Source organism: Gordionus sp. m RMFG-2023, chromosome 1 (genome assembly GCF_954871325.1).
Source record: "Gordionus sp. m RMFG-2023 chromosome 1, tfGorSpeb1-WG-v2, whole genome shotgun sequence".
Classification (NCBI taxonomy): Eukaryota; Metazoa; Nematomorpha; class Gordioida; order Chordodea; family Parachordodidae; genus Gordionus; species Gordionus sp. m RMFG-2023.
The window spans coordinates 87,265,859-87,290,796 of NC_088775.1; the positions used below are offsets into that span (position 1 = coordinate 87,265,859).

At 27.3% G+C, this 24,938-nt stretch overlaps 2 protein-coding genes across 2 annotated transcripts in view; one reads left to right on the plus strand and one right to left on the minus strand.

Annotated features, from left to right (window-relative positions):
- Window positions 1-24,938, minus strand: part of LOC135931323 (NTF2-related export protein-like) — a 163,352-nt gene that overhangs the window by 30,846 nt on the left and 107,568 nt on the right. The gene's annotated exons all lie outside the window — the stretch shown is intronic.
- LOC135931202 (lymphoid-specific helicase-like) lies at window positions 5,619-23,098 on the plus strand. Its single transcript, XM_065468146.1, has 13 exons — window positions 5,619-5,759; window positions 5,890-6,027; window positions 8,181-8,363; window positions 9,613-9,827; window positions 10,429-10,554; window positions 12,068-12,179; window positions 13,207-13,392; window positions 14,382-14,569; window positions 15,403-15,655; window positions 16,195-16,515; window positions 17,385-17,544; window positions 19,652-19,860; window positions 22,673-23,098. Exons 1-13 carry the CDS (start codon window positions 5,733-5,735, stop codon window positions 22,865-22,867), a joined length of 2,313 nt encoding a protein of 770 aa, XP_065324218.1. The 5' UTR covers window positions 5,619-5,732; the 3' UTR covers window positions 22,868-23,098.

Here is a 24,938-nt window from a genome sequence, read left to right on the forward strand (position 1 = left end):
CTATAAAATAGATTCTACACAAGAGGTAGGAGAGCTTTTATTATTTTCTCTCCTTTGACCATTTAAATTTAGTTTAATGAATTCTTAAACAAGAGGTCACCATCAATCACATTAGTAAAAAAAAAATTAATACATACACTTCATTAGATAAAAAAATGTTTGATTATAATGATTTTAACTAAATAATTACTAATATTTTCATATAATTCTAATAACATGATTCAAACATTTATTAAAATTTAACATTTTACTAAATTTATGATAAATAATTCGCACGCGAATCAATGAAATTTATTATCAATCAAAGAGTTTTTAAAAATTATCATTCGTTGTTATTCGTAATCGTAAATTTTGAATCAAATCGAAAAATCTTGGATCAGCCTTGTAGGAGATTAATTAATAAAGACATAAGTGTGAGATAGAGAATGGTTACATTTTGTCGAAAAATATTTATAGGTAAAACGCTGGAGAGGAGACAATTTATAGAGGGTAATGCCATCAGACTTTTTATTTTCTTAGGAAGATAATCTAATAGACTCTAATATAGAGAGAAAGAGATCATATGCCGGAAGACTATTGATATTCCCAATTATTTAGATAATTATTACAACCGCATATTCTAACTTGGGAAGACTCTCATCTTCTCATAAGAATAGGAAGTAAGGATAGATATGTTTGAAGTTTCCGTTAAAGGCCCCGATACTAGATATGCAACGAAACGGGCTACTAAAGGGGCATATTAATAAGTCTAATCAAAGTCATAGAAATGACAACTCTATTATCTAGAGCTAGAATAATTGTCAATATTTGCAATGTAATTAAAGGTTCCTTTAATTATTATTACCCCTAACATATTCTTTAATCTTGACTATATTCAGAAAAAATAATACAAGGGCTCAATACTTTATTTAGATTCTGAACAATAAAGTACCCTTATACTTACAGGTGACATAAATGTTATGAATCTAATAAGAATAAAGCTTTTCTTAAGGATTGCTTAAAACGCAAGGTTAAATATTCAGTGAATACTATGATATGTAGATTTCCAAGGGTATCGAAATCAGGCCTTTATATATGGCATAATAAAAGCTTTGAAATATTGTAAAAAAATTAGATTCATATCCACACCTAATAACCCATGTTTTTTCTTGATTGTGCAAGTGTATTTTAAGCGGGACCCCATGTTTATATAATGTAATCCACTAAAAAAAATAGGTGTCTAAAAATAAGATTTATATTTTAAATTCCGAATATAAATCCAATTGAAACTTATGGAATATTATAAATTAACAAATTTAAATCCCACGCAACTATTAAGAGGCAGCTAAAGACAACTATAAACGATATATGAAATTCTCCTGCACGTGAATCACGTTGGCTCAACGATTGGACTAATTCGTGACGCCCCCCCCCACGTTCGGATAAATATTGGCAATTGCTACCACTAGAAGCCAAATAATATATAGATATTATTATAATAAAACCTTTTACATATAACTCCGTTGGGGTAGTAAAAAAATATGTTCGAGACACACTATATTCATTTAAATCAATATCTTATAGGTCTAATTATTTTCATTTTATAGAAAAAATCATAACAAATACTACAGTGTAGTACTAGTTAGTACATAGAATTGTTTACTAATGTATATCTTTGGCATTATTGAAGAATTGCATATTTCTTAACACTATTGAAATATACAAATATTTTATTAATGATCCTTAACTTATTTTTTAGTAATGACATATGGGGAAGGAGTTAGATATCACTTTATCTATATCTCCAGAAATAGGTAGTAGATTTTCCTAGGAGTTAGGTGCAAAAATAATTTTTGTGAGGAACTGGGTTAAGTTTCATGAAAAAATCTCTTGAGGTTTGGATTCGGATTAGGTTAAAATACAGACTGATAAAATTTATTTAGGGTGCATTTTAAAAATCCATGGTATAACATTTTGTTTGCACAAATATTTTTACGTCCTCATCATGTGTTCTTTAAAAAAGATTTTACATTGCAAAAATTAGGATATTCTTAAGGGAAGAAAGTGAGTTTCTTGGGTGGCTTTTATCCTATAAATTATTACAGGGCGTTAGGAGCCTATTTTGAGTAAGCTTTATATAATTTATTTTCTTTTTAAAGTGCTTCTCTTTTAAATATTTTTATGATTTATATGCTTATTATTTCGAAGTCCTTTAATTTTAGTGTAATTTATAAAACTTAGAAATTTTTAATAGGAATCCTGCCCCTTCCCTCCCAATCTGATGTAATATACATTTATTGCTAAAAAAAGAACATAAACGTAAACAGTAGGTTTGTTTTCGATGCTAAATATAACTGACAAGCATTTCTGCCATGCATTTAATAAAACGATTTTCTCCGGTTAATGATGCTTACTACCAAGTGAATGTATGGAAATATTTTAAATACAAATCTAATTTGCTAAATACCGACCAAAAATTATTTAAATGTAATAAGACCCTTATTATTTAATATATTAATACGGAATCACGTGGTCGAGTCTGGCCTTCTATATATCATCCCCCCAAGGATGGAACCACCAAGTTAGAATAAGAAAAAAAACACATTACTGGGATTCGAACCCGGGAGCTTAGGATAAGTAAGCCAAGCTCTTGCCTACTAGGCCATAGAGGCTTTCCAAAAATCACGATTTTTCAAATATATATTATAAATATATTTGGTAGTGCCTATCCAAATGAAAAATGAACAAAATTCAAATTTGATAGATGGTACCTTAAGGTACCAAGCATCATTAACCATTTTCTCCTTGGGCCCTACATAATTTAATCTACCCAACAACTATTCCTAAAAAAATATATTGCAATATTATTCGTTAAGATTTTCGATTTATTGTATTTTGCCTTCGAGATGTTAGTGAATTAATCAAAAAATTGTAAAAAGATTTTTACTCTTTTTTTTACCATATATTATATGGATTTCAGATATGACCTCATTCGTTAGTATTTAATATGTTTAATATAATGGATTCATTTAAAAATAAATAATATAATTCAAATTTAGTTGAGTTTTTTATTCTCTAAATATGATGTTAAATCCTTATTCACAACCCTATTTAATTTTTTCTCTGTTTTCCAATCTGCACTATCCAAAATGATAAATACGATCATACAATCTGGTTTAGAGTTGCAAACAATATCTAGATTCATATGTTCAAATGGATAGATTTAATCTATTATTCAAAAGTTATTAATCAAAATCTAAGATTAGGGGTTTCCAATCTATTGTCTCTAAACATTTGTTTCCGAATGACCTAAGAAATATAATATAATCTATTTTATGTGTAAAAGTATAGGTTTTTTTGTTAAGGTTAATCTCTTTTATTATCAATATTACCATCATTATATTTTATATTTATGAAATTAATTATGATTATTGATTACCCTTTTATCTTATAAGAAGGCTAAAAAAACGAAGTATTGGGTTACCATTCTTGATATTTTTTCTGCAAAATTCTTAAATAAACTTAATATAATCTTTATAATATATTATAAAAAACTAATCTAACTTCGTTGAAAAAAATTAATATAATTTTTATACCATTAAAAATATTAATATTATTTTTACTACGTTTACGTTAACAAGAGTTACTATTATTTTTACTACGTTAAAAAGTTTTTTATTTTTACTACATTAAAAAAATTACTATTATTTTTACTACGTTAAAAAATTTACTATTAAAATTACTATGTTTAAAAAATATACATGAATGAAGCAAATTTAATATTGCTTATTTTTATAATAAATAAAGAGAAAATCATGCGAATTTATTTTGTAATTTTACGCTTAAAAAATAAGCATTGTGGAAGCTAATTAAAAATTGCTTATTTTTTTAATATGTAAAAGAGAAATAAAAATTTTATATTATATTTTTTTCATTACTTTTTTTAAATAAAATTTTTTTTCTTTTTTAAAAGCAATAATTAATGTTTTAATAAATTTAGTTAAATATTAAAAATTTATTAAGATTATCAGAGTTGTATAAAAAGTATCATATACTATTTTAGAGGTATCTGTATCTGTTTATAGATACTTTAAAGATACATTTTGATATACTTTTATTTAACGCTTTTTTATCTAAAAAAAATATTTAAGTGTAAATTTTATCTCATATGGATGAGCATAGAATTTAAAAAATATATATATTATAAAAATATTAAGATTAATACAATAAAAAATATATAATATTATATATATAAAAAAAGATATAAATATTATTTTTTTCCCATTTATGTCTTTAGATATCATTTCAAGATTGTGAAGGATATTTTTATCATGCAAAGGAATTTATATATCCTTGCTTAGCCATGAGGCCCATTAATTTTAAACAAAACCATTGATGCACAAAATTATTTTAAGCAAATAAATTTATTTAGAATTTTGTAAAATAATTTTATAGATATTTAACTAACTTTTAATAATAAATTATAAGTTTAATGTAAAAAAAAATTTTTTATTTAAATTTATTAATAAATTTGGCTTGAAAAAAAAACTTATTAAAAAATTTAAAATCTAGCAATAACTTTTATAATTAAGTACCTAATCATTGTACTCAAAAACAAATAGGAATTCTACTTATTTATATATTTTAAATTTTTATGGTTTGACTAAATATAAGTAAAAAAAAATCGTTTGCTTCCCTAATAGTAAACTGGACACTTCGTCACTGATTATTAGGATCCTAGTTTATATCTTTTAGCATAATAAATATAAAGATAGTATTTAATAAACATTTATAATAAGAATTATTTGTTTTATTTATATGTAAGACAACCAAAATGAGGAAAAGGTCAAAATAGTAAAAACTAATAAAACCATACTTTGTTAGGTAATTATTTTCATTTCTGAGTAAGATGGATCTTCTGACAAGACATGCTTGGATTGAACCTGGTTACATCTATAAACCTAGAAATCCAACAAATACGATAATACAGGCCAATATCCATGATTAAAAAATGATGCAACTCTTCAAAACATCTAACCTGACTTCTCACCTTACTAATAAGCTAAGTAACAACGATTTCTGTTTTATTTATTAATCTTGTTCATAAATAGTTTTCTGGTGAAAAATATATAAAGAATTAATTAGATAATGGTATGGTTAATATATATTTCTAACATATAATTTTATTTGTTTATTTCCAGGAATAATAAAAAATGCAATCTCATTTCACGAATTTAGCGCCAGAGAGCATATGATTTTTTTAAAAATGCTCTATTTGCTCACTGCAAAATAATTTATATAGAGTTTTTAAAATAATAATGGACAATATAATTACTAAAACAATGTTAAAGGAAGAAGAGAAAGTAGATAAGGAAAATATGAAAGAAGCTGAGAAAGATTTAGAAAAGGTATATGTAATTTCTCATTTTCAGATGTATAAATTTTCAAAATATAAAAATATATGTGCCATTTGGTTAATGACTTAATATTTTATTTTCTATCTTTAATAGGGCAAGAATTAAATAATTAAACTCAGTTTTTTTAAAAAAAAGAATTATTTTTCAAAATTGAATTAAATTTTCTTCATTGATATTTAATATATTTTTTTACAGTACAAAAAAGAAAATCAGAATTTAAATGATGACAATAATAGATTTTCTAAATTAGAAAAACTTTTAGACAAAAGCAAATTTTATAGTGATTTCTTACTTGCCAAATTAAACAGTGCGGCTCCTACAAGCCCATTGATAAGAATGGATGAAAATAAGCCTTCCAATAAGGTTAATTGCAATAAATATATAATATAATTGGAATAGTTTACTTAATTCAAATTTACATTCTAATTATGAATTATAAATTTTATCTAAAAAATATTTTATAATCCTAAATTTTATGAAATATTTAAATTAGCGAAAATCCCATTCAAGAAATTCTAAAGGGACAAAAACTCAATACTCTCCTACTACACATACATTTAAATATCATAGCAAATTTTTTACTGGTGGCCAATTGAAAGATTACCAAATGCAAGGTGTTGAATGGCTCATTGTTAGTAACTCTTATTTATCTCATTTTTGGCATAAACATAAATGATATTTATGCATTGTTTTTAATTTCAATAGGTTTTATATTTTTCTACTGATTTTTTGAATGACAACTTAGTGATAAAAAAATATGACATAATTGCATAAGCAATGATATCATACTTAGTGTCATTTGAATTGCAGTATTTTTAAAGTTAGGATATAAATACCTCACGTATTTTAATTATGTTTACAAATTAATGCATTTTTGTTTTGAATTTTAAATGGTAAACATGTAAATTGTTAAATTTTTTTGTGTTATAAAAAATGCAAAATAAGTTTGTGATTTTCACCATTTTTTTAGAAAATACTACTTCATTTTAGAATAATACAAGGCCTTTTTTAAAAAATAACACAATGCTGAATAGTTCTACTCAATTTATAAACAAAGCAATATGATTTTTAAATATTATTTTTGTTTTACCTGTTATAAAGTACATATATTAATTGTAAATAAATTTTAAAAAATGATAATATTGATGTTTTGTTAAAAGTTAATGTTGAAAAGTATCATCTTAAATATAATTTTATTTATTATATAGAGTAATTTTGTGAGATTTGCACATTTTAATAAAAGAACTTTAAATGAGAATATAATAAAATATAGAAATAGCACTCAGAAAACATAATAATATTAAGTGGGATATAATTTCACCTTCACTTCAAAACTGATTGAGACTTAATATTTTAGATATTTAATAAGTTAACTTTATATTAAATTAAATTTTTTTATAAATCATGAATAATAATGAGCTTTTTTGGCCAAAATTGGCCTTAAAATCATTTAATTTCAAATTTTATTCAAAACATGCATTGAATTAATTATTTTTATTTATATAGTATATAATAGAGGTTGCCACAGACTGACATGGCTTTGAAAAATATTTGGACTAACAAATTATGCAAATTATTTTTTTACAGGCCAGACTAAAGTATTGAAAATGTTTCAAATCTGAGAATTACAATAATTTAGTCTTATTTCCTTCATGAAAAATTATACTGGCCTGTTTATGAACTGGACTTAGATAGAAATTTTTTATGGGCTGGCTTGTTCCAAATTATACTAACCTCTAATATACAGATTTTTTTAATTTGTAAGAGTTAAAATTTAAGTTTTTGCTTCTAAAGAAATGCTTAGACCATGTCCTGGTTTGCAGAGAAGGACACACAATAATTTTTTTTTTGATAAAATGTTTAAAAATGACCTTTTTAGTTAACAATTTTAAACTGAATTTTTATGGGTATATTTAAAAAAATTAGGAGACATGAGCCCTTGTACACCCCTCCCTTGACACCACTGCTGGTTCTGATTTCCTAACAGCCAGCTATAGAGCCTCAACCTAACAATAAGATACCCCCTCCCCACCAATACAAAATAAACTATGCCACCAAATACTTAAAACAAAGGCAACATGGTTGTTTTAGTTATGCAGCTGTTTAGCTTAAGCTGAACAGCAATAAGTATGAAAAATAAGTCGAACCAGGACACCTTACATATTAAATATTAAGGTATGAAAAATGAATGACACTTTGCAGACACATGGTTTATCATAAAATAGGAGACTAATAAAAAAAGTCCCGGGTCCATATATCTTCACGTTATTTTTTGTAGTAGCAATTTAAAAAATATCTGAGGTTGCTTTGCATTCATTTTAAATGCTTAAAAAAATTCCTATTATGTAAAATCGTTTTTTTCCGGCACGCATTCTTCTCATAGCTATTCACGTAACTGGATAATGGTTCATTTTTTAGCCCTATTCCAAAAACATCAAATGCATAAACTTACATTTAGAATTTATATTTGATTACAGATAATATAATGTAAATTCTCAAATTTTTAATAATTAGTTATCTAATTCTAATATAATTCACAAAATCTAGAATATTCAATGATAGCTTCATGATAAACTTTAGATATTTTTTTTTAAAAAAGTCCCCCCCCCCTCCTTTTTTTATGTAAATTATAAATTACGCATCTCTCCAGCAAAATCGCGGTATTTCACGCTACTCTTAATATAAACGAGGCCTAAGATTCCGCTACAATGAATTTTAGTCCTCTTTTATTTTTTTTTTGTATAAAGCTCATATAAAATGTTTATTATTGTTTTTAACGCAAAGATTTTATACGAAAATGGGATAAACGGAATATTGGGCGACGAAATGGGCTTGGGTAAAACGGTTCAATGCTTAGCTTTTCTATCCCATCTGATCGAGAACAAAGTCAAAGGGCCTTATTTGATTATCGCCCCTTTATCCACCATCCCTAATTGGATAAAGGAATTCGAAAGATTCACGCCAAAAGTGTCAATTTGATTTATTATTATTTTTAAAATAAAATCTTACAATCTTCGCCCTCATTTATAGTTAGCCCTGAAGATGATTGTATGATGTGATGAGTACTATGACATATAATAATACTAAACTGATGATGCATTCATTAAAAGTGTATATGAATGAAAAGCAGCTGGGGACGCCATTTTGGTTACCCATATCATTGTTAAAAATTTTAAACGAGGCCAATTTATTCCTATGTCTGACGCAAACTTTATTAAAGAATTGTCTGATCATCGAGTTAATAAGGAAGCAAGTTGTCAATTTAATAGTAATTTTTAATGAGAATAATTACTATATGGGTTACCAAAATGGCGGGTCCAGCTGATTTGCGTTTAACGACGTTTTCAAATGCATTATTATGAATACATCGTCAGTTTAGGTGTTATATGTCATTGGGTGAGTAGAAATAAACAATATAACAGCTGTATTATTTATTTATCCTTGTTTATTACACATTGTGATTGAGAGCTTTTATGCTGACTATGTATGAGGTCTTCGGCATGAACTATATGAAGTAGTTTTAAATATATTGTATTTATATATTGCATGTAAAATAATTATATCTTTCAGGCTATATTCATCTTGGTATACACACTATTCAACAGCTGATTCCTTTTAATAATAATATGTTTATTGAGATTTATTGGTATTAATTATAAATTCTATTCATGATAATAATAATCTGATCTCATTTTAAAAAAAACAAATTAAAAATCGCTTGGCTATTAAATCTTGTTTGATCAGATCCCAACTATGTCCATCCTAAAGCATGGGAATCCTTCAAAATTATACGTAACTACTTAAACAGACGATAAAAAATTATTTTAAAGGACAAACACCTTGAAACAGAATTTTGAAGAAAAAAAATATCTTCAAAATAGACATTTTTTATCAGATCCTAAAATGGCCAAAATCTTTTGTAATTTTGATCCATGAAAAAAATATCTTTTAAATTCTGAATTAAAATATTAAAAAAAAATTTTTTTTTGGAAAATGATATATATTTTTGCAACTTTTGATTGCATTCCAAAGTTTCTTTCTTCTTTTTTTTAAAAAAAAACTCTTTTCATTAGCTATAAATCTATTTTTGATGCGATTTTCCTGAGTTGTTTTTTGTTTGGACGCTTCCTTCAAAGAATAAATTAGAGCTAACAAAAAAATAATAACATCCTTCAACGTAATTTAAATAAAATTTTCCCGTCCCCCTCCCCAATAGATTACCGTTATTTTATACCATGGTTCCGGTCCTGACAGGCAAGATTTGCAACCACTTTTCGACAAAAGGAATCAAGCCACGCAAAGCCTCCCCGTAGTAGTCACTTCCTACGACATCGCCATCAGGGATAAAGCGTTTTTGAATCGGTTTCATTGGAGCTACCTCATCATCGACGAAGGCCACCGAATCAAGAATTATAAATGCATGTTGTTTAGGTAACGATGATACATGGAATTAAAAGTTTCGTAATATAATGACAATTTTTGCAAGTCTCAAAAATATGGACCATTCTTACATGGTGTCATCTTAAAGCTAATGTTTGATATTGTACGTTTTATATTTTCTTTAAAAAATGTTAATAAACCGTGTCTGTTAATCATGGGGGACAAAATAGCTCAACTCAAGGAATCTTCAGAATAAAGAGTTGTTTTTTTTAAATTGAGTGAATTATATTCAAAATTGAACAAGTAGCTGAATTAAGGAGTAAGATTAATGGTTAAAGAGATATGGGTTAGTGTTAGCTAAAAGTTTGAAAGAAAAATAAAAAAAATGATTTATTAATAACCTGTCAAATCTGGCAGGTCATGTGATTATATATATAGGCGTTTAAATAAATTCGCAGTTGTAACGGTAATTTCCTTGAGATAGGCTATGTTCGTTCCGAGGAAGGAAGTTTTAATTAAATCTGCTACACAATTAAAACCTTATCGAGATTATCGCAAAGTTTAGGGATTAAGGTTATAAATGTTCATATGAAACAATTTATCTATCTTTTTCCTCCATTTTTTTAAAAAATGTATTTAATATCTATCAAAGGGTGCTCAAAGGTTTTCATTCCGCCAATCGACTTTTATTGACCGGAACCCCTTTGCAAAACAATTTGGGCGAATTATGGTCATTGCTCAACTTTCTAGTCCCCGAAATTTTCGACGATTTGTCAGTGTACGTTTTTTTGTATTTGTATTTTATATTTTTCCATGAATTACTATGTAAGTTGTATATTTTTTTGGCATTTTTATTGTAGAATAATTTCGTTCAAAACATATTATTTAAGATGTTTATTTCTGTCCTGGTCTAAAATAGTGCATACCCCCTTCTCCTCGGTCTAAAATATAACCACCTCAGTAGTTGAAGTAAAATATCTATACTACATGGCGCCCTACATCGAAATTTCAGGGGTAACCTATTACTTAAGGCGTACCCTATTACTTAAGGCGCATAGTCAGTATCCATTTTGTAATTGAATATATTTTCCAGGAGTTCTGGGTCCTTGGAATAGAGGAGTCTAAAAAGCTCTGACACAATGTAGAGCATTCTGGGTCTTGCTTTTATTTATTTTTCTTTTCCAAAATCAACACTAATAATGCTTACAAATTGAGCCGAAGCGTTTAGCGTTGTGTTCTTCTTAAAAAAGGCTCTGTTTTTTAACTCAGAATTTTTTTTATCAATTTCCAACGTTTCTCCTTTATAGAATACATTATTTGACGCTTATTTTTTATTAGAACGACTGTGACGGACGATATTATATTTATATTTTTTTAAAACATCAGGCTTTATTTTAATTAAAAACTTGATTAAGTCTGATATGAGAAAACTCCGAATTTAAAACTTAGCCTTAGGTTTGGCATTATATTTTAAAACAATTATGTTGTGATTGATTGGAGGAATATAATTGCAAAAATTCCTTATTAGAAGATATTGTTACGCATTTATATTTTATGAAAAAATTAGGCCTTAATTAGTTTATTTACAATCTAGATTAATCGTCTGCCTTTTAAAATGGAGAGAATCCCCGAATATTTTAGACATGTTTTTTATCTTTTAGGTCAGGCAATATATTTAAAAAAAAATTATAATTCGTGCAAGAATTTCTTGTGATAATAGTTGCAAGAAAAGGAAGCAATCCTTATCCCATTTCTAGAATATTCTATTTTAAAAGATAAGCTTTTATATTTTATAACATTTTATATAATATTAAATTTTACTTAATATGTGATTAAACAACTAGGAAGGGATTTTTAATTCCCGCCCCTTGGGTAACGCTGATTATATAGTAAACGCGTTATTTTCAAGCGTTGTCTTATTTAACGATATCGAATTTATAACTAATTTAACTGATAAAGCTAAAATGGAGATAATTTTATATATTTCAGAAATATCATATACCTTTTTTTATATCGAATTCGCTATTATATTTTTTAATCATATCGCATATTTTTTTATCATCGCAACATATGTTTTTCAAATTTTACTCTTCAGAATTATCATTTATTGGCTCGAACATAACGCGTTTACTATAAATTTATTGACAAGTTTTTGACGGCTTTCTTGTAAAACTTGCATAATTCTTGCGCAGAGACGCGTCTTATGTTGACCAACGTACTAAATGAATGAATGAAAATGTTTAATTTTAAAAACAAGTTTCTTTTTATTTTTTTAAAAAAAAATAAAATAGTTTTATGTCTTGGTTTGACATCTCCGAAATGTGCCAAAACTTGAAGGATGACAACCCCGACGGCATAGTCATCAAAAAGAGGGAAGAAAAATTCGTTAATATGCTTCACCAAGTTTCGACCAATAATCATCTAAATTTTTTAAAAAAAATAAATAATATAAGAATAATTTGAACCCGGTAGAAAAATTTAAAAATTTTTTAATTTTAAAAAATGGCGGGTCTATAGGTATCCGCCATTCATTAAGAAAAATTGGAAATCTTTGTAAATTAATTTTTTATAGCCCAGATTATACAAGTTTACAAATGGGCATATCCTTAATGTTTTTTTTAGAAGCTCAAAAATATTAGGTCCTCTCACCCTCAACCTTATATTACAAGTAATCATTTTTGTTACGCAATCAATCACTCCATTTTGAGCCGATTTTTATGAACGGCTAACTCAATATTTTAGCCAGAGAAATATTCTAATAAATGTTCAAACTTTTGTGCCATCTAGGAGCAAAATCTTCATACTTGCCCTGATATTTTTCTGTATAAAATACTAAGTTGGTCGTTTATTAAAAACCGACTCGAAAGGAGCCATTTTGCGATGCTGATCAAGATGATCTTTGGTTAAAAAAAACTTTTCAATATTATCCCGCCAAATGTCCCCTCCCTCCCCAAGTTGTTAGAAGTTATTAAGAAAAATAATTACATTTTGAAATAGTCCAATATTGGAAGTGGCATAAAGACTACCCTACCTAATAAAGAAGAATGGGTTGACATGAAAAAAAATTAACTTTAAAAATCATTTTTTTTAAAAAACAATAGATTATATTACTATATCGTAGCCCGAGAAATTGATAATTCCATCTTCATCTTTTGTAATTTTACGGCAAAGCAATATAAAAATTAAGTTTCTATTGTATACAATATAACTGGTTAAACCCAACCTTATCTTGGCTATAATTTAACCTAGTTAGATAGAATATTATAATTATAAAAAATTGATTTAAGTTTGACAAAAAGTGGATATGCAATTCTCGGGGAAACTATATATATATATATATATAATAATTTATAAATCAAACTTTATAAAACTGAAGCGCTTTAGAGCCACTAATATATTATTTTTTTAAAATACCCATCACCCTCTCAAGATTTTAGCGCCATTTTTATTGAGGCGGATGAAGAGCGATGTCGATTTCAACATTCCCCCTAAGAAGGAGATTCTAGTCTATTCACCCCTCTCCGATTTTTTCCAGGCTCAACTCTACAAGGCTATACTGGAGAAAGATATCAGTGACCAAGTCCGCAAGATGAGAACATTCTTGTCTGGGCTCAAAGTTATTGCCATTTTCCATCATTAATTATTCAGAGTTTGTTGAAAAGATACTTTTCGAAATTTTAAATGGATCCAGAAATAGATATCGTCTAAAATTTATTTAGATACAGATACAATTTTTATCATGCTTATGTAAGGTGTGTGTATATTACTTACTTTAGGAATCTATTGTTAAAATTCAAATTTTTAAATTCAGCTAATAGATTTTAATAATTAAAAATAATTATTTTATATTAATAATAAAACATTCTTAAGATTTTTATCATTACGGCACCCCCCCCCCCCGTTTATCTATAAATTTTTCACTGCACAAAATTCTCTCTACTATGGCATTTGAGTGCTTTTTTAAAAAAAATTATTCAAAATTTGATGAGTGCCAAAACTTATATCATCTAAAGGGTGTAAAAATTGATATTAAATTATTTGATTTTTTAATGTCTAAAAATATGATGTATATTTTTTTAATTAATCTAAATAAAATAAATTATAGTAACAAATTTACCATGTTATTGTTCATCCATAGCGTTAGAATAATATGTTAATAAAAATGAATTTAATTCAAATATTATTATATTTTTAATATATAAAAAAAACGTAAAATAAAATAACATCAAAATGTTTATAAAAAAAGAGATACCGATACCTCTAAAATAGTATCTAGATACATCACATTTTATACTTTAACGTTAATTATACTTCACTTATGTTATTTATATTTATGGATTAATTAGATTTTATTTTACATACATATGAAATGATCAAAATCTGCAATTTTTTTAAAAATATATATCAGATTTTTTGTATTCTGCTGATAAAAGAAAAATATCTCTTTTCAGATAAATTTGCTCTTCTCTAGAAAATAGCTTATTTGCCAGTTATTGTATTTGATAATTGAATTATTTTACTCCTATTTTTTTTTTAAATCAAAAAATAAAACAACTTTCAAATTGACCAATCAGAAAATTTCTTTTATTTTTTTTCAAAAATTAGATATCTAGTCCAAAAAGAAATACCTCACATTCCGACATTGATACTAACGATGAAGATTCCTTAAAATCTACACCTCCTAAAATTCATAAACGGTTGTCTTCCCAAAAGGTGGATTTTTCAAAAATACATCAAATCGAAACGACTAAATCTATCGCTGATTGGGAGAATTTAGTCACGGATTATAGAAAGTAATTAATTCATTTAATATCTATATTTTATAACCCTTAAAAAGGATCAAATTTATTTGTTATGACCAATGAATGACATAATAATACCTAGACTGACGATGCATTTCGTTGAATGCAAATCAGCTGGATCCTCCATTTTGGTAACCCATATAGTAATTATTCCCATGTTAAAAACTACTATTAAATTGATAACTAGCTTCCTTATTATCTCGATGATGAGGCTATTCTTTAATAAAGTTTGCGCCAAACATAGGAATAAATTGGTCTCTCGTTAAAAATTTTAAATAATGATATGGTTAATCAAAATGGCGTCCTCAGCTGTTTGCATTAATGACACTTTTAATGAAGGGGTGTCGGTATTATTATATTTCATTGGTTATGACATAGTTTTTTAAAGATGGAATATAATAAACAAAAATGCTCTAAAGTAGGTTAGATTTTGTATTATCATACAAAAGATTACCCCACCTAGCGTGAATGAAAGGGTAAACCAAAGTCTTTATATATATATTTTTTTTTCAATTTGTAACACTCGGAAAATGGAAAGTAAGTTGTATACATTCTAATAACAGTTAAGTTCTACTAGATAATTTAGTAAGCTGGTCTTAAAAGAGGAAAATGATTTGTATCAGAATCTTATAAGAAATTGCGTAAGAAAGTAACCAACAATATCAGAGTTTAAGGTGTTATCGGGGAAGGCTAGAAAAGATTGGGTGGATGACAGTAAAGCGGATGAAAAGGGATAAAAACAACAGAGGTAATAAAAAAACTTAAAAATGTTTGTATATTTCCACTTAATTTTGATATTTATTATTTAAATAATATATATAAAGAGATATGGATGATACACAAAACTTAGCCGACAATCGCAATTCGTCCAATAGCCATCCTAGCGACAATATTAACGGTTCTATCAGCGTAATAACCTTGACCAATATTTACATGAAGCTAAGGAAATGCTGTAACCATCCTTACCTAGTGGATGCCAAATTTCTCTATCCAATAGACGAAAATATGATTAAAGTATCGGGCAAAATGATGATACTAGATCAACTCCTATCCCGACTCATTAAAGCTGGACATAAGGTTTTTAAATATATAAAATTAAATATTTCCTCGTAGTTCGAAACTAGACCTAACCCATAAGATGTTTTCTCGAAAAAATGAAAGAAAATGAATGAAGAATTTATATATTATTATTATTCACTCGTTTTACTTATAATTTAACCAAAATACATACTTATTCTTAATTCTGAACTAAAAATCCCCACATCAAGTATCACAGAAAAAAAAGAAAGAGGGGAAAAATAAAAAATTAATTAAGTTAACAGGTTAAAATTAGGAGACTTAATCTATGGTTTTCCCATTTATATTTTTAAAAAAATGTGTAGAGGGTTATGTAAGTATTTTAATTAATTAGTAAACCTTATAAGTTTATATTATTTGTTTCGGTTGTTAACGTCAAATAGAAAAATTATTTTATTTTGATGTCGATTTTATTATATTAATTCGTATTTGATAATATGTAAATTTAAATTGATTATTTTTTTTAATATTTTATACTCCTTAAAATAGATTGGAAATTAATTTATTAGAGAGATGTTACATATATATAAAAAAAATAGGTTCTCATTTTTTCACAAATGACATCGATGCTAGACATTTTAGAGGACTATTGCGATTTTAGGCGCCTCAACTACGCCAGGCTCGACGGCACAACGGCTCTAGAAAAACGCAAAGAGGATATCGAAGCGTTTCAATCGGCGGAACACGGTGACGAAAAAAAGCCCGCAAAAGGAAAAAGGCGTTCGGGGGAAAGTACGACAAAAGACCAACACAAAGAAAACCCGGAAAAGATAAACGTCTACCTTATAAGCACTAGAGCCGGCGGCCTAGGCATTAATCTTAGCGCGGCTAATTGCGTTATTATATACGATAGCGATTGGGTAATTAATAATTTTAAAAAAAAACAATTAAATTTGGAAACATTTTTTCCCCACATTTTATATGCGTGTATGGTTGAGAAACAAGGCAATCAAAACAAAATAATTTTTTTCTCGTCCCAATTTAATATCAATATAGTAATTGATTTGGAGAAAGGAAAGGGGGGGGGGGGATAAGTTATTTTCTCTGGGTCAAGATTTGATTAGGTTATATTCCTATAACTATTTATATATGTTACAGATTAGTAACAAATGGTGTTTGCTTAATCAATTCACGTATTATATTACCTTTTCTTTTTATTATTACTTGTATTTACCGAATCAATTTATATTATTTTTTGACAAAATGTTTACTTAAGGCAGTAACTTAATACCGATATATATATAATATATATATATAAATATCGCGTAAAGATTAAAAAAAGTTATAATTTTTATATTTTAATAAAAAGATCATATTATTTTTATTTTCATTCCATATCAAAATTATTGTGAACTTCTTGAGGCGAGTGAATTTTCTACAATATTCTAATTAATGCTTGATTCTGGAAGGTAAATTTGAAGGGGAGGATATAGAAGCTTTTATCTATTAGACTAAACCAAGTAGTTTAAACCTAATCTATGCTATATATAATTTTTATGAGGCATTTTATATATACTCTCAAATGAAACTCTTTCGACAACATTTACATTAGTGAAAATTGTGGATACATTGCCCCTGGGTGAGGGGGTTGATCTGAAACATCTTTATGTAATAATGTAGATTGCCTAGTTCAATCATAAGTTTAGGGGATGAACCTGGAAATCTTTAAACGGAGAAGAATTCGATATCGATTAATTATTTTTTTCTATGCTTATTTTTTATTTTAAAGAATCCACAGTCGGACCTGCAAGCCCAAGACAGGTGTCACAGAATAGGTCAAAATGACCCTGTCGTGGTTTATAGGCTTGTGACCGAAAACACCATCGATCAGCTTATGGTAGATAGAGCATTCGCCAAGAAGAAGCTGGAAAAAATGGTCATTCCCAAAGGTTTAAAAATTATAAATTATATTATAATAAAAAAACTCTATTTAATAATAACGCTGTTAATTCTTTGTCTTTAATCGGCTACTATCAAATAATTGTAATAAACCTATTTTTTATAGCATCCTTTATTTCTTTATACATCATTCCATTACATAATAGGAAAAATTAATATTCTCCAGATTCACGAAGAGCATGTAATTTAAAGATGCAAAAAAACAAAAACTAACTTTTCCAAAAAAAAATACATATTGATACAATGTGTCAATTATAAACTGACAGATACAAAATTACAAACATTTTTGGAAGATTCATTTTACCCCAAAATTTTGATCAAAAGAGTCTTTAAAGATCATAAAATTGAAGATTTTTAATAGGTTCAATGTTTGTTGACTTTCTGGAAAAAAAATTTACAGGCGTTCCCTGTTACTTAATAGATAATTGATCAATTAATTTTATTACCACAATGAGGTTTGTCACCAAATATAAGTCACAACATGTGAATATACTTTTTTTACATTATACATTGGTATGAAATAAAGCAAAGCAATTTTAATTAGCGTTCTTAACTCTAAATCGAGATAGGATGATGATCATTTTCCTGCTCAGAATACTGTTTGGAATCATAGACAAAGCCACAAAAACCCGCAAGGAATGCTTTTAAAGCTGCAATTATGAGGCTTCATGGTCATATATTCTTTTTAAAATTATAAGCTTTCTTTGGTTTATAAAATTGGCTCATGAATCGATAAGAATTTAACTTTAGAGCCTTCACGGTGCCCGACAAAGTGAACATTAGATAAAATGGAGGGATTTGTAAATCGTTTATTAGAGGTATAATTGCTTGAAGGTTGCTTACCATCAATGGTGTCCTTACCCTCTAAAAAAAATATATATATAATCAGATGCAAAATTATAAGAAGAAAATCATATTTTGTAACCACTTTGTGACATAAGAATTTATTGGAATAGAAAAAATTGATAGAAAATACTATTTTGAAAATTGGGTAACATCCAGCCTTAATTATTGACTATTGAAGTAAATGTAAGGATTATTTTTAAAAAAATTTTAATTGATTCTTTTATAAAAGGAAAAGTTAACCATTAAGTCATAAAAATAAACTTTATTGCTACTCATTAGTAGTCATAAATGGTAAAGGGTAGATCAAATAAAAAAAATATTTAATTTGTGATTTCATCACGAAATATTAGATTTAGTGTTGACAAAAATCTTTTGTTTTTATATTTGAAGGAGTATAAAAATCTGATATTCATATCTTCAGATATTAAAGGGTTCTAGCCAGAGCTTAACACCTGGAACTGTCAGAACCGCGTCAATCAAATTTTTAGGAAACAGAAACCGCTCTAAATTTTTTTTACTGGAATTGAAACTCGGTCTACTATCATAATCGTTGATTCTTTGGCATTGTTTAGTGATGAGGCTCCAAATGCGTTAAAGTTTTTATTAGTCTCTAACCAGACCATTCATGACATGAAACACGTGATTTAGCTACTCGCTTGTTATCATCTTTGATTTTTTTGGTCTAATATTAATCCAATCTACTTTTGAATCCCATTAGTTTAAACTGGTAACCCAATACATTTCTAATAACGGTGGGCCAGGTTCATCTGTAATCATGATTGGAAGTATGAATAAAATCCCATTTGAAAAAGACTTCTACCATTGCTTCACCTGAAATTTTGAATATTATTAAGACCACATCCAAACAAAATCGCATTCGGTAGGTTCATTTTTATTTATTAAGGTTCTACTGGCTCTGGTCTAGGATTGCAAAATCACTATCCTAGCGATATTTTTTGTAGAAATACTACCTTTGTTATTTTTAAGAGATGCGATTATCAGATTTAATTTTATTTTTACTATTTCTTATTTATATTTTAATTATATTCTTAGTACAATATTTATATTATTTTGTATTAAAATATTTTAAATAAACATTATCTCTATCGTACCAAATTTTGATTGATTAAATATCACATAATAACATGATTAAACAGTTTGGAAAATTTTAAACTTGCATTTATATTTCCTTATTAAATGTAAAAAAAAATGACTGATTTTTTTTTATTTTATCCGAAATAATCCCTCAAGAAAAATTTAGAGATAGTCGCAAGAATTTAACCCTTTCCGAAAATAACGTCCCATTCACCATAAAAGAGATGATAGACATGTTGAAGGCCAAAGAATATCAATCCTTATACAAAACGAGTACCAAAGACGGGCACCTAAATAACAATCATCACGCCTCTAACAACAAACGGCGCAGAACATCGAAGGGGAGTGACGAAGAGTTTGATATGGTATGTTGAAATTTTTTTTACTTTTGCTTTTAAGACTCTCTGCAGCGCGGATCTTGTCTAGGATTGGATCGGAATAGATCTATATAAAAAAAAAGAAGAATGCTTCAGTTATTTAGGCTATCATTAATAATAATGAAATATTTTAGGGGTGTACCGATGCCACTTTTTGGAGGCCGATCCGATATTAAACTAATATCGGATAAACTGATATCGGCCGATTACCGATCCGATATTATATCTAATTTTGTATTTTGTAAAGATATCAATGGTATTAATTTTTAATTTATTATTTTATTAGTATAGCATCTATAATTTAACTATACCAATAACATAATGTCATTTAAATATATTATAATGATCAGTTATGGTTTATATTCAATTCAATTGCAATTCTAAAAGTATATTAAATATTTTTATCGATAAATCACTTATTTATATAATAAGTAATAACATTAATCTATTAACATAATAAGTAATAAACAAATATATTATTAAATATTTAAATTTATATTTAAAATTAATATATCGAAGATTTCTTTTTAATTACAAAATTTCCAGTTTATCAGAGGTCAATCTGCAGCGATGGGGACTTTCAATTTCACTAAAAAATGATTCTGAAGAGATTATCGCACACTTTCATTAACAGAATGTGCAGTATGGCAGAATGTTTATTGATTAATTATTATTATAATTAAAAAATTAGGCATAAAAAAATTAATTTCGATTTTTATTTATAAAAATAAATGGATTTTAGATATAACTTCTTTTTTAAATTTTATAATATTTTATTTTTGTTAAAAACGCTATTTTTTATGGGAGGTGAGCGGAAAATTTTATAATATTTGCCGATAACTGATATTTAAAAATGGGTGAAATATCGATCCGATCTGATAAAAAATATCGGTACATCCCTAATATATTTAGACATAATATCACCACGTTTTCGTACAGCTTATCACTCATATATATTTGTCGAGTTCTAACAAATCTTTAAAATTTAAATCATTTATATCACGTACGGATCTTTCAAAAAACAATATTTTTTGTTAATTTTGCTTTAAAAAAAAACTATCCCGGGATTACGATGCCATAGCTTTAAATTTGGAAAATAACCTCTTCACAACATATTTTACATGGGAATAGATTTTAATATATCCATTTTTAGTTGTGTTCTTTTCCATGATCTTGCCTCACATATAGTGTTGTTAAACGGCACGTTTTGAGTCGATATTTCTATAATAAATGTCTAGACCTTTGTTCCTTTTATGAACAAAATCTTCAGGCTTGCGTGATATTTTTCTGGATGTAATATTGAGTTAGCCGTTTTTAAAATTAACAACACTACTTGCATAGTTCTTCTTACCACGAGTAAAAGACGTATTCGAATCACCCCGAGCCAAAAAAAATAACTTGAGCAAATTAGTCGAATAAGATGAGCGATATAGCCGATTAACGCCGATATTTTTTTTTATTATTGGTAGAAAAATGTTAAATTATATTTAGTTTTAATAGGAATCTAAGCGTGGTATATCTTTTAGTTCGATAATATAACTTTTTTCTTACCGAATCCGTTATATTATTTAAAAATCAAATTGGGGCACATAAACGTATGCACATCTAAGTAGTATTTGGTAAGATTAGTCGATTTATCGACTAAAACTCGTCTTGAGTCATGTTTTAGTCGCTTAAATCTATTCGTTTCACTAATCATGCCTTTCGTAATCTGCTTATCTTTCCCATTCTACGTGGATTGATAATTTTTTTTGGGAGGCAAAGTACCTGCTTGCGATTCGATCTGAGATTCATATACCAGGTATTTAGGTCTATGCCTCTTCCTGATCACTACCCCAGCACTTGTCCAGTATAGTATAAATGGTATAGACAATATGTATAATTTTTATATTATTATTATTTTCCTCGTGTTTGTATGTGTGTGAAATTATTTATACTATTCCCTAAATATTTTAATATATTTTTTAACATATCAAAAAAGATACTCCGATCATTTCCTTTTCTCCTTATTTATACAATCCCTAGTTCATTCCCCCCCCCCTCTCAACTCGCCTAAAAGACTTGATTCTTTAAACCAAATTTTTGTGGCCAGAGATGATATTCTTATTATAAAGCTATTATATTTGATATCACATAAAGTTCTTAATTTTTGGTATTATAAACCATTTTCTTTAGCTAGATTGTGTTGTCATTCTTATTCAATTTAGGAGCGCTCACAAACTTGTGAATTTTTCCTTCTCCATTTTAAACCTGTCTAATGACAGACATTTCTAACTCTGGACTTAATATCGTTATATTATCCCTTTATCGAGATCTCCCTCTATCTTCGCTTTCCGTCTACTGCCAACACTCCTAACCTTTTTTTCTAAATATACACCGACTCTAATCCTTAATCTTTTTCCAACACACCTCTATAATCTGCTCGGGAGAAGAGAACAAAAATATATTTAGCCACAGTATTGGAGCAAACTATCCGTATCTATAATTCCTTTAAAAAAAATGCCACACATAAAATTTCAAAGATCATTCATTGATGCTCGCGACAAATATATATTTCGCAATAATTATTTTTTAATAAAATAATAAATAAGAATAACAATACTGTAAGTTCTATCAAAGCGATTTCTGGCCTTCTCCCACTTATCCTATTATTTATTTTTCATCCTAAAATATCTATTATAAAACTGATTGGCAGTTTAATCGAATGGTATCGGATCGATACAACTCTTATTTTAATGCGTGATATTTTTATTTTTCAACCAACAAAATTATTAATAATAATATTTATTTATTTTTTTAGAAACTTACGGAGGCCGAATTGAAATCACTCCTGGATTGGAAATCCCTATTTCCGGAATATTACAAAAAAAATCTTGACCAATCACGTTCTCCCGATAAAACTTTCCAAAATGGTGACACCGATGACCATAGCAAAAGAAGCCCCCAAAAAGCTGTCACCAGGAGTGTCTTTAAAGTCATACATAACGAAAAGTGAAAACGATGATAACTTACAATAATCAATTCTCAAATACCTTTATCCATAAAATGAGATCTCACTTCTTTTTTTTGTAAAACAAATACGATATTTTTTTGCATATAATAGGGATATTTTTAATTGTTAAAAAGCCCGATTCGAGTCTATTTTTTTTTAATAACGACGCAATTAAGTTATTAACTAAATTAATATTGTGAAAGACTAGAGATATTGCTTATGGATAGCAGAAAGTTTTGGATATCTATTTGCTAAATCTTGAAGGTTTACCAATGACATATAATATAACTAGACTGACGATTCATTCATTAAAATGCATTTTTTAAGCGTAGTTAAAAGCAAATCAACTGGACCCGACATTTTGGTAACCTTTATAAAAATCATTTTCATGTTAAAAACTACTGTATATTTTCTAATTTTTTTGAAATTAAAACAACAAATATATATTATCCTAATTTTATGATCCAGATTAATGTTAATATAAAAGATTTTTCAAATTTTAATAATGATTACTGTAACCAAGATGGTGTCCCCAGCTTATTTTCATTGATGTACACTTTTAATGAATATCGTCAGTCTAGGTATATTATATGTCATTGAGGTTTACATAATTTTATTTTGGCTAATATCTAAATTCATCGACCCTAATCTGGCTTTTTAAACAACCCCTAGTTTATATAGTATTTACAATCATCTACTTTAATGCTCATATATTAACAGCTGTTTAAGCGCGTTTGATTTTCAACCATTTCATTTCATTGTTTTGTTTTTTTCTATTTTCATCACGATTTCAAAAATAATGCAATTTTTTTTTGTTGTATGAAAGATATACTACTTATAAAAGAATATTCAAAGATTTTTTAAAATCATTTTTACCCAATAGTTTATCGCTTTTTTATATATATAGAAAATATATGGGCTTTATGTAAGTAAATATCTATTTTTAAATTTATAACGAAATATAAATAAAATACAGAATAATAGTCTATTTTATGATGAACTTTAAGTTAGTTGGTGTTAAACGGCTCGTTTTGAACCGATTTTTTTAAAAACGGCTAACCCAATATTTTAGCCTAGAAAAATATTGCCTAAGCCTCGAGATTTCCCTAATAAATATCTAGAGACCTTTGTGCCATCTATGAGCAAAATCTCCAGGCTTGCCGTAATATTATTCTGGATAAAATATTGATTTAGCCGTTTTTAAAAATCGGTTTACTTTAAAGTAATGAATGGGAATTTATTATCATAATCGCCTAATATATGTATATCATATAAATTTCTTTTAATGTATTAAATTAAAGATGGCCGATTTGTGTTTATTTTTTTTCCAAAGCCGAGCGATAATTAGAAAGATAGGATCCGTTTTTAAGACCGCCAACTAGTTTTGGGATTAGCATGATAAGGAAGAAGAAAAGAATGAAATATAAAAGAAAAACCTTATTATAATTAACTAATAATTTTTTTTTTTAATTTCCCATTTGGTTTTAAGCGCTTTCCTCTTTTCGAACGTGTGGGCGTTACCAAGGGGTAGAGAAATTTTCTCCTAAACAATCTCCCACATTAATAGGGTTATCCGGCCAAAGTCTTTTAAATGGGGGTATTTAAAAAATATGGTTATAAAAACCACCCGAAAATCTTGGACACTACTGTTCAAAAGAATGCGTGAATATTTTACCCCCAAGTATTCTCTCCCAATATTATTTAAATCGTCAAATTAGACGTAATGATGTATAGTCGTTAACATTGGGATATTATATATTATTATAATGATATTTTAGATGAAATGACCTAAAGGTATTTATTCTCGACTGATTATTTTATATGTAAACATAAATTCTGTATTAATTTATGTATATATTTTCAAAAATAAAAAAGAATAACAACTTTGCAAAGTAAAACTACGTAAAAATGACATACCTTCAAAAAAATAAAATTTTTGATTTTTTTTTTAAAAAAAAAAATTTCTCCATTTTTATCATTATTATGAGTACCTATAACCTAAAAAAAATTATTCTTTACTTGATCACCATTCATCTGCCTTTTCTTAGAACAGCTGATGGCCAAAATGGCGGAA

Bases quoted from the DNA above. Each gene is read 5' to 3' on its own strand.
- LOC135931202 (XM_065468146.1), top strand. From the start codon at position 5,733: ATGGATGAAAATAAGCCTTCCAATAAG. The intron at 6,028-8,180 runs GTTAGTAACTCT...TTTAACGCAAAG, and splicing joins AAGGTGTTGAATGGCTCATT to ATTTTATACGAAAATGGGAT. The intron at 8,364-9,612 runs GTGTCAATTTGA...CCTCCCCAATAG, and splicing joins TCGAAAGATTCACGCCAAAA to ATTACCGTTATTTTATACCA.